The 11,513-nt window shown below is 49.9% G+C and overlaps 1 protein-coding gene across 1 annotated transcript in view; it reads right to left on the bottom strand.

Annotated features, from left to right (window-relative positions):
- The window catches only part of ESR2 (estrogen receptor 2 (ER beta)), a 75,643-nt gene extending 66,022 nt beyond the window's left edge, over positions 1-9,621 (bottom strand). Inside the window, exons 1-3 of the mRNA XM_015419860.1 lie at positions 9,563-9,621; positions 7,086-7,579; positions 1,633-1,808 (exon numbers count right to left, since the gene is read on the bottom strand). Of these exons, the coding sequence (XP_015275346.1) occupies positions 1,633-1,808; positions 7,086-7,519 (610 nt within the window). The 5' untranslated portion in view covers positions 7,520-7,579; positions 9,563-9,621. The remainder of the gene's footprint in view (positions 1-1,632; positions 1,809-7,085; positions 7,580-9,562) is intronic.
- Between the last annotated feature and the right edge of the window lie 1,892 nt (positions 9,622-11,513).

Consider the following 11,513-nt stretch of genomic DNA (forward strand, 5'->3'; position numbering starts at 1 on the left):
AATCATAACCTCCGGTGCTGGCACCAGTGGCGCCCCGTTGAAGGTCAGGAGTGGGATCCCCACCCCCGAGCCGCCCCGACTCAAGCACAGGACCTCTGTCTTAATTGGATTCAGTTTCAGCCGACTCCGCCTAAGCCAGCCAGCCACGGCTTGTAACACCCGGTCCAGGTCTTCTGGTCTGGAGTTGGACCGGCCGGCCAACGTCAGATAGAGCTGGGTGTCATCAGCATACTGGTGACATCCCAGCCCATCCCTCCGGCCAATCTGGGCAAGGGGGCACATATAGATGTCAAATAACATCGGGGAAAGCACTGCCCCTTGAGCCACGCCACAATCCAGTGGGTGCCTCTTGGACTGCTGTTCCCCTAGCACCACCCTTTGTCCCCGACCTTGGAGAAAGGAAGCGAGCCATTGTCGGGCAAGCCCCTGGATTCCTATGTTGGCGAGGCGGCGGACCAGTAACTGATGGTCGACTGTGTGGGGTCCCCCACTTCCTGGCCCCACCTCCCTGCCACTAATCAGCTGGTCAGCGGGGCAGTGACACGGACACATTGCTGTACACTGGATGGGTCTCCCTGCTGCTCCTGGTGAGTCCCCGCCCCCATCCCCTGCCAGTTTCCAGGAGTGAAACCCGAACCCTGTATGATGTTTGAATAAACATTTCTTCATCAGCACCTCCTCTGCAGCTCTGTTTCAACTGCATCTCCCAGAAATCTGCACCTCAGGGTTGTTGTTTTTTTTTAACTTGAGAGACGAATCTGGAGCCAGTGTGGTGCAGTGATTTAAGTGTGAGACTAGGATCTGGAAAACCCGGGTTCAGATCCTCTGAACATGTGTCATGGAAGCTTGCTGGGTGACCCTGGGCCAGTCACACATTGTCAGCCTCACAAGATCGATCAAGACGGGTAGCTGTGTCAGTCCGTCTGTAGCAGCAGAAAAGGGCAAGATTCCAGCAGCACCTTAAAGCCTAACAAAATTTGTGGCAGGGTATCCGAATAGGGCTGCCAAGTGGGGGCGGGTGACGGGTAGACCCCCGCTTTGGAGGCCCAATTTCCGCTGCCGCGAAATCGGGCCCCGGGGGGAACTCCGCCCCCTGAAGCGCAGCGTGGCTGCATCGCCAGAGGTGACACAACCACGTGGCCCCGATCGTCAGAGGGAAAACTCTATGGTTTTTCCTCCAAAGATCGGGGCCACGCCCTCAACGTGACCGATGTCGCGCGTCACTTCTGGTGACGTGCTGGCAGCACGGGTGCGCTTCGTGCGCGCGAGCACAGACCCCGAGACACCTCCTGGAGCCCAGCGAGGCTCCCCCGCCGGTAAGTTCTTTACACTTGGCAACCCTATATCCGAAGAAGCGAGCCGTGACTCACGAAAGCTCCTAGCCTGCCACAAATTTTGTTAGCCTTTAAGGTGCTCCTGGACTCTTGCTCTTTTCTACCTCACAAAGTCGCTGTCATGAGGGTAAGATGGAGGAGAGGAAAACGATGTCAGCCGCTTTGGGTCCCCATTAGGAGAACGGCAGGATATAAAGGAAGTAGATACATAAATAGATAAATAATCTTAGATTGCCATCATCCTGCCTGCGGTTGGGTCTTAAAACCCTTACTTAAAAAAAAAAAAATAACATCCTACCTTGAATGCTCCTTTTGAAGAACGCTTTACACCCTTCGCATGACCAGACGCCATAGTGATATCCCGAGGCATAGTCGCTGCACACGGCACAAAAATGCGCATCCCGTTTCGAGCCGGGGCTGTTCGTCGTGGGGCTTGTGCAGTCGCTGCTGTGGCTCTTCCTCTTCAGGGTCTCTCTGGAGGCAAAGGTGCAGATCGGTTACTAAAATGGGACTCGTACGCAACCTCTTCTTTGGTTCACCTCTAATTTCCTTACATTTTATGGTGTTTCTGAAGCCAAATATACTTACAATGGCATAGGGTTGCCAGAATCCCTGGTGGAGGCGGGGTGTGTGTGTCCCTCTCCACCAGGCCCCACTGCCCTGCCGCTGGTCAGCTGGCAAGCGGGGGAACTCACCCTGAAAAAGAGGGAGGCCCAGCCGACGTTTTGCTGCCCAAGTGACCTGAAAGTGATGTCATCATGTCGGGGCAATGCTCTGGTATTTGGGCGAGAACTCTATGGTAGAAACCAGAATTACCATAGATTCTTTTTGCCCAAATACCAGAGTGTCACCCCGACGTGATGACATCACTTCCGAGTCATGTGGGCAGTGACATGGGCACATCACTGCATGTCAGCTGGGCCTCCCTGGTGCTCCTGGTAAGTCCCCCCCTTGCCCCGCCGGTTCCCAGGAGGGACCTGGCGACCTTACAGTGGCACTTTTTGTTCTTTTGGGGAGGGTCAATGCATACATGGATGATTTAACAACAGTATCATAGACTCAGGGGCACCTCAATAAAGTGAGTGGCCCCTGGCTGCCACACCTGGCTGCCACCATACCCTGTACACTGACTACACTGCCCAGGATTCATAGCACATAATGGGCCATTCTGCATCTCACATTCTCTCCACATTTTCTCAACTGGGAGGAAAAAGTGCAGCTGAAAACCACATTCAAATACCCTGGGCCAACACCGTACAGAGTCACCCCCAAACGGTCATAAAAGGGCCATAGATCTATGCAGAAGGTACCATAACATTCAGTGATCAAAGGAAGCAAAAGCGTCATGCAATACAGAAGGGAATTTCTGTTCCAGTGTGGGTTTGCTAAAAGTTGGAGGGAAAAGCCAGTGCGGAATCAGCCAGTGTTACTTCTCTCCTCATTCCCTGGACATCTTTAAACTAGCCCCAAAGACATTTGATGGCCGAACTTGCCACATTCAAAGGGATTGTTTCGATGCAAGTTGATCATTGTATCTGTTCGGCTCACTGGTTTGCATTGAGTAATAAAATATGTTTACTTTATTTTGCACCGTCGGCCTTGGCCTTACTTTTTATCTCTGGCATTGAGCTTTTATAAAACTGTGCATGCACAAGGACACTGGCAATTTAACCTGATCAGCAGCCATTAGTGTCATGGGGGTGGATTAGAATCCCACTCTAGGGGATGGAAAGTGCCATCAAGTTGCAGCGGACTTGTGATGATGCCCGTAGGGTTTGCAAGGCAAGAGAGAAACAGAGGTGGTTTGCCATTGCCTGCTGCTGCGTAGCAACCCTGGACTTCCTGGGTGGTTTCCCATCCAAGTACTAACCAGGGCTGACCCTGCTTAGCTTCCAAGATCTGACGAGATCGGGCTAGCCTGGGCAATCTAATCCACACACACCCCATCACTGAAGTCTGAAAAACATCAGAGTTAAGAGATCTTTCTCACAATGCAAGAACTTTCTCACAATACGATAACTTTCTCACAATACAAGAACTCGTGGGCACTCAATGAAATTGCTGAGCAGTTGGGTTAGAACAGATAAAAGGAAGTCCTTCACACAAAGAGTGATGAACACATGGAATTCACTGCCACAGGAGGTGGTGGCAGCTACAAGCATGGACGGCTTTAAGGGGGAATTGGATAAGCATATGGAGCAGAGATCCATCAGTGGCTGTTAGCCACAAGGTGTAGATAGGGGCTCTGAGTCTGGGGCAAGTGATGCTCTGTCTTCTTGGTGCTTGGGGGGGCAACAGTGGGAGGGCTTCTAGTGTCCTGGCCCCACTGCTGGACCGCCTGATGGCCCCTGGTATTTTTGGCCACTGTGTGACAGAGTCTTGGACTGGATGGGCCATTGGCCTGATCCAGCATTGGCTTCTCTTATGTTCTTAGGGCAGTAAGGCAGTATTTCAGTCTTCCACAGAAGCAGCAATGGGCGAGGTAGATTAGAAGCCAACTCCAAAGGCCAGAAAGGACTGAATCTATGCTTTTTATTGTGCAGCATATGGACATGGATGTAACACACAATCTTCCAACGTGTTCTGGGCAGCCCGATGTAAAAACCACAGGGATCCATGATTTTTATGGTACTCCTTATAGACCAAGATATGGCTTACAATACGATGGCAGTTTTCTTTTGTTTCACTGTAAATACCATATGAATTATGACGCTTCATTTAAAATCATCTGGATGCTACACGTACCCCCTCCCCCACAAACAAGGCAGTTTGGGGATGGTGGATTAGAAATTCACTTCTAGAGAGTGGGCTTCTAATATAATCCGCCACACAGACTATGTTTAGGGAAGGATGAAACATGGCTAGGGTTGCCAGGGTCACCCTGGCAGACGGCAGGGGGCTGAAGGGACTTGGCAGCAGCGTGGTGTGGCAGTGAGATTGCCAGCGATGCAGCAACATGTCTTCTGGTGCACACTGGAAGTGACATCATCACGTTGCCAGTGAGATGGGACAATGGTATTTTGCTTGGTGTTTTCCCGCTGCCGGCCAGCTGGCCGATGGGCGGAAACCCCACCCCCAACTGGCCTGAAGGTGATGTGATGATGTCACCTGGAAGTGATGTCATAATGTCGCCAACATCATACGGCAACATTCTAGTTTTTGGGCAAAACCGTATGGTAAAAGTCATCTAAAAACCATAGAGTTTTGCCCAAGAACTAGAGTGCCCCCCAATGGGCCACGTGATGAAGTCACTTCCAGGTGACATCATTGCACTGCGCGTGCTTCACACATGTAGCGGAAGATCACAGAGAGGACCCTACTAAAGGAGGGTGTGAACACATTTTCCCCTTCACTAAAGGGAATGGGGGAGTTTGTGAATTCCCTAGCTAGTAAAGGAATGAGCCAGGAAGGGGTGGCGCCTTTAGATGCCAAAGGGTGCAGGATGTGTGGAAAGCAAAGGAGGGAAGTAAGACTGCCCTGCTGGGGAGCTTGAACTTAATCATAGGCTCTTAGCACCTTGTTTAAGGTACCTATGACTTATGTATGGAAACTGGTAAGGGAGGGAGACTTCTGTTCTAAATTGCAAATTTTAGAATTATTGTTTCAGGGCTGTGTTACGGGGAGTGCCTTTGGGACCCTCAACTTGGAACCTGGTGCATGGAAGGTTCAGTTGGAGACTTCTTGGGCCACCAACAAGATGAAAGAACATAATAAGAACATAAGAGACGCCAATGTTGGATCAGGCCAAAGGCCCATCCAGTCCAACACTCTGTATCACACAGTGGCCAGAAATACCAGTGCCATTAGGAGGTCCACCAGTGGGGCCAAAGAGATGGACTTTGGCGGTGGCAAACTGTGACGGAGGGAAAAGTTAATTGTTTGGATTTTAAAAGATCACTGTCCTGTTGTTAAGTTCAGGTGGGTAGCCTGAAAGATTTAGGTTCAGGTGGTCTGAAGTGATAGAACAAAGTTTGAGTCCAGTGGCACCGTTAAGACCAACAAAGTTTGATTCTGGGTATTTCCCAGAATCAAACTTTGTTGGTCTTAATGGTGTCACTGGACTCAAACTGTCTTCTACTGTTCTGTTGTGTTACTAAGATCGATGTTTTTGCTGCATGATATGACGTTAAGTTTCATTCTATTTGAATTATGGCAAGATTCATTCCAAGTTCTGTCCCATAGAATCCACAAACTGAGATTACATTTGCACAAATAGGAGCTCCGCACGTGCAGTGAGATGCACATGGAGCTCCAGATGGTGATGATTTCGTCAAAGAGGAGAGGTTAGGGTTGCCAAACTCCAGGCAGTGGCTGGAGATCTCCTGGAATTACAACTCATCTCCAGGTGACAGAGAACAGTTCTCCCGGAGAAAAATGGCTGCTTTGGAAGGTAGACTCTATGGCATTATACCCTACTGGTCCCTCCCCAAATCCTACCTCCTCAGGCTCCACCCCCAAAATCTCCAGGTATTTCGCAACCCGAAACTGGCAACCCTAGGACAGGCTTAATCATAATTTGTCCTTTGTACTCTGCGCATGTGCGATTCAGTAAATTCCCTTCTGACTCAAGGGAAGTTTTTGTATATTGCCTTTAAAAAAAGAAAACCCTTTATAATTTTTTTAAAATGGCCTTATGCCCATTTAATCAAGGAAAGGGAGGCTTCAGTAACGAAGTTCGTCCTCTTTCCATCGCTGAACTTTCATTTAAGTTATAATTCATGAATTTTCAATACCACAATCATTGTTTCCATGGCAATAAATTAATGTCACGAACACAGCGCTAAGACGCAGCCACGCAATGGAACAGAAGGGAGACTCACCACGGCGAAAGGAAAACGTTCTTGTGCAACCAATCACTTCAGGATGAGATACGACTCTTTCTTTTTGAGCTAGGAAGGAAGGGAGCCCATCCTAATCAAATCTCCCCAGGAGTGAGCCAGTGCCAGCTGGCAAAGCAAGCTTTAAAAACTGCTTTTTATTTATTTATTTTTATTTATTTATTAGATTTTTACCCTGCCTGCCCGGCCAAGGCCGGCTCAAGGCGGCTCACATAAGACCTTTAAAATACGCAGGGCTATTTTTGGGCAGGAACGCACAGGAACGGAGTTCCGGCTGGCTCCCAAGTTGGCCACGCCCAGCAGGAACTCATTAGCATAATAGGCCACACCCAACAGCAGAAAATCATTAGGATTGGCTACATTAGGGGTGTGTGGCCTAACATGCAAAGGAGTTCCTGCTACAAAAAAAGCCCTGGGTTTTGACAACAAAGTAAACAGAATAAGAAGCAAAAGGTGGGTGTGGCTGGATGACCACACTTCTGGTAACATGGGGGTGCGGCCTAATGTGCTAATGAGCTGTGTTGTCAGGGGTGTGGCCTAATATGCTAATGAGTTTCTGCTGTTGGGTGTGGCCTATTATGTTAATGAGTTCCCGCTAGGCTTTTTCTACAAAAAATACGGATCTACCCCCACTGCAAGTCCTGCAGGTAGTGGAGTCCTACAGTGGTAGACTGGGCTGGACCATCTCACACTGCAGACATGGCAGGCGATTGCATTTCTAATGCAGTGGAGCCTGAGCAGTGGGTGTTGCCTTCTGACACACTTCCAGTGATGTCAGGGAGTGTGTTTTATGCAAATAAGTTATGCTAATGAGTTATGCTAGTGAGCTCCTGCACCTCTTTTTCTACTAAATGACCCTTGAATAGATAGATAGGCAGGCAGGCAGGCAGGCAGGCAGACAAGTATTTTTAACCTGTGTATAGGCAGGACATGATCCGCAGGTCTTGCTTCACACCATGGACTCTTTGGTTGCTCTGAGTATATAACTGACGGCTGGCAGTGTAAAGTCAAAGGAGAGATGTGCCCCGGAGTGGCCCACAACACACTTGGGCTCGACGTCTGCCGCAGAGTGGCACTTTCAGAATCACTGAAATTGCCGGGAATGTTATAGTTCATCATAGCAGGGCTGTAGAAGGCCATCGCGGAGTACTCGTGCCTGTTTTCCATGTAAGAAGACGGGATGTAGATGGGGCTGTGTTCCACAGTCAGGGCAGACTGGCTGCAGCTGAAAGGAATGGCGGAGCTGAGATCCGAGAGGGTGCTTTTCACATCCGTCTTGCCGTGTCCGAGTTCTTGAATCGGCGGTAACTGCGAGAAATCCTTGTGGGACGGCGTGCAGAGGGACATGCTGGAACGAGGGAGGGGCCGAACGCCTTCCGTTCAAACAGTCATCCTGAAATGTTTAGTCTGGAATACAGAAATATTAATTTGTCTCGTCTGCTCTCTTCGTGACTGATACGGCTGCATTAATGTATTCACGTCTTCGCGCTTAGGGCTGCCTTTGGCCGCTTTAGTAGAGAAGAAGAGAAGAGATTGGGTTTATACCCCGCCCTTCACTACCCGAAGGAGTCTCAGAGCGGTTTACAATCCCTTCCCCTTCCCTTCCCTACAACAGACACCCTGTGAGCAATGTTCCCTCTAAGATGTAAAGCCTTGTGAGCAAAAATTCTACTTTGTGAGCTACTGGCATTAAAGTTGTGAGCATACGATTTGGCTACTGCATAAATTAGTTTGCTCTGGAGCCCTCCTTCCCAAGCTAAGACAAAAACATGTGAGCCGGAGGCTAAAAAACTGTGAGCTAGCTCACACTAACTCAGCTTAGAGGGAACACTGCCTGTGAGGAAGGTGGGGCTGAGAGAGCTGTCTTGAGAACTGCTCCTGAGAGAACAGCTCTGAAACAACTTGTAACTGACCCAAGGTCACACCAGCAGCTGCATGTGGAGGAGTGGGGAATCAAACCTGATTCTCACAGATTAAAGTCCGTGCTCCTGACCACTACACCAAACTGGTATAAACAGTGATCTGTGGCCTTTCTATGAGGTAAAGTGAAGCTGATTTCTCTCAGGCAGCCGATTCTGAGTATCATGACATACAAAACCACCTTATACCACTGGTCCAACTAGCTTGCTATCGTCTGCTTACCCTCAGGGGTAACAATTCTGCCTGTGGTCTGGGAAAGCCCGGGTGGCCTGGTGTGTTGGGAAACCTTCAAGGGCAACCGGTGGAGATCTGAGCAGGCGGGTATGTGTGTTGAGGCCTGTGGTGGGAGTGTACAGAAAAACGCCTGCCCCCCGGCATGTACACGAAGACCTCTGTGGCCAGGCTTCTGGGGAAGTCTGTGAGGGTGAGATGTAGGAAGAGGTCTTTGCGGACAGCTGTGTGCAGGAAGCCGTATGAGGCCAGACACGTGAGAAAGACAGTGTGGCTTGGCATGACAGCAGCCCAGTGGCCTCCAGTAAATGGCCATTTCTGTCAGAACCCACAAGCGTGACCAGGTCTGCCAGGCCTCCTGCTGTGGGTGGAGGCCTCCTGCTAGCAAACCTCATTGTCAACTGCTGCTTCAAGTGGCAGCAAGAGAATATTTTGGTGTTGTGTGCACCGCCACATCATTTCTGGGGGAAACCTGGAAGGGATGTAGGGTAGCTTTAGGAATCTCCAGTAGCTCTATGGCTTACCATGGAGTTCCCAGTGGTTCCTAGAGCTACCCTGTATCATTTCTAGGTTTTCCTCAGGAATGATGTAGCCGCACACATGACACCGCGCGCCCCCCCCCCCCATGTCCCTGCTGGTTGCCAGTAACAGCATACAGGCATCCCATCTGCTGTGGAAAATTCACCCCTGACACTTCCTTGGGTGAGTTTGTCTCATCTGTAACTTTTAGCTGTTTTCTGGCTTCTTGAAGTATCTTGAAAACATAATTTCAGGTGAGTTGCTGTATTGGCCTGAACAAAGTTTGAATCCAGTGGCACCTTTAAAACCAACATCGTTTAATTCTGGGTATAAGCTTTCATGTGCATGAAGAAGTGTGCATGCACACAAAAGCTTATACCCAGAATTAAACTTTTCGTTGGTCTTAAAGGTACCACCGGACTCAAATTGTTCTTGAAAGTAAGGGCAAAATGAAATTATACCCAAAACTTTACTTCTCTACTTCTTTCTATAACAATTTCCCATTAATTTCTAGGCCAAATAGATGAAAACACCTTCACTTTACCCACAACAAACATATTGGCCTAAATTTATAGGCCTCACACAGTTTGTGTTTGATCGGACTTCAAGTGGACCTTAAATGGAGCCTGCCCTGTCATCTGAATGTAGTCAGTGAGAAGCCCAAATGATGGAATGAGTTTTGTGGGGTCCTCTCTAGAGAGCAAGACCGAATTAGCTTACCTTGTTAGCATTTTGAGAGGCAGAAGGTGGTGGGCAGAAGCACACTGAAAGCGTGTCCCTGAAACAAAAGAAGGAAATGAATATAGTCTTCCTTCATCATGGAAATTCAAACAACTGTGCTTCTGTTCTTTTACAAACCAGCTGTACGGGTTGCCAATCTCCAGGTGGTGGGTGGAGGTCTGCTCGGGTTGCCAGGTTCACTCATTGCTCCGGCAGGGGGATTTGGGGAAGAGAGGAGATTGGATTTATACCCCGCCCTTCACTCAGAGTTTCAGGGCAGCTTACAAACTCCTTTTCCTTCCCCTCCCCACAACAGACACCCTGTGAGGTAGGCGGAGCTGAGAGAGCTCTAACAGAAACTGCTCTTTTTCAAGAACAGCTCTGACAGAACCACAGCTGGCCCCTCTGAAGCAGCAGAGGAGGATAGCTGGCAAGTGGTTGTAACAGCAGTCTTCAACCTGGCCCAGATAAGAAGGAAGAACTACAAGCTGAAAGTCCTGCTGACTCACCCCCACTGTGTGACTCATTTAAGGGAGCGACTGCAACAAAACTTAGCAAGCAGGCGAAGAGAGGCCAGGCTACAAGGGAGATGCTCAGCCCGCCCAGAGTTCTAACAGGAGCCTGGCCGATTGTACAGCTGGCTAATTGGTAGCAGCATTTAACTCCACACTCTGGGCAGTACTCTTCCAACAAGTCAGCTTCATGCTGTTAGCATCTACTCCAGCTTGGCTCTTGCAGCTAGACTTTCAGATCCCTGGCTTTGGACTTGGCTCCTGACCCCAGCTTGGCTTTGGACAGTGTTTCTGGTTAGTGATTTGGACTTGGCTCTGTGTTTCTGGCTCCTGACCTCGGCTTGGCTTTTTGGACTTTGCACTGTCTTTTTGGCTCTTGATCTTGGCCTGTTCTGGATTCCCTTTGACCGGCACCCCAGCCCGTGACACTCTCATGTTCATTCTAGGGGTGGGTGGAGACATCCCATGATGTCACACAACATCCTGACATCACCTGGAAGCAGGGGTCATTTCCTGCAGGTTTGCACAGGAGCGGAGCTCCGGCAGTAAAGAGCCCAAGGGGCGGGCACATGCAACAAGCCCTGCCCCCTGCTCCCAGCAGCCCTCAGTCAGAGCAAGAAGCAGCCAGGTAAGTTGCAGAGCCCCTAGCCCCCTGGTCCAAAACAGTCCAGTGGCACCTTTAAGACCAAGTTTTATTCAGGTACAAGCTCTCCTTCCTCTGTGAGGGCAGATCTGCACATTCCCCCCCAATAGCTAGCAATCCAAAACAGTCCAGTGGAGCCTGAGCGGTAGGTGTTGCCTTCTGACACACTTCTGGTGATGTCCGGGGGTTTGGCATATGCTAATGAGTTATGCTAATGAGCTCCTGCACCTTTTTTTCCTACGAAATGACCCCTGCCTGGAAGTGACATCACTGCATCAGCAATGCTGGGGGCAATGCTCTGGTTTTGGGGTGAAACACTATGGTAAATTAGCCCTTAAACTATAGAGTTTTGCCCCAAAAGCAGAGCGTCCCTGCATGACATCCCCAACATGATGTCCCTTCTGCGTGATATCATGGTGTCAGGGACATCATGTGGCAATGTCCCTGTTCAGTGGTGGGTTTCCCCCCGTCAGCCAGCTGGTCCACAGTAGGGAGAAGCCCCCAAAATCGGGGGATCCCCCACCTGGACCTGGGGACTGGCAACCCTAAGATCTCCTGGGATTGGAACTGTTCTTCAGGTACCAGAGATCAGTTCCCCCTGGAGCAAATGGCTGCTTTGGAAGGTTGACTCTATGGCACTACGCCCCATTAAAGTCCCTCCCCTGTCCAAACCCCACCCTCCTCAGGCTCCACCCCCAACCCCCCCGGCAACCCTAGCTGTACAGGGACTAGGCTTCCTATGTGTCCACGCAAGGCGGGCAAATTCCTAGCCCCGCCCTCAATCACCTGCGCTCGA

The sequence above is a fragment of the Gekko japonicus genome, unplaced genomic scaffold (assembly GCF_001447785.1).
Source record: "Gekko japonicus isolate JY-2015 unplaced genomic scaffold, Gekko_japonicus_V1.1 scaffold2958, whole genome shotgun sequence".
In the NCBI taxonomy this organism is placed as follows: Eukaryota; Metazoa; Chordata; class Lepidosauria; order Squamata; family Gekkonidae; genus Gekko; species Gekko japonicus.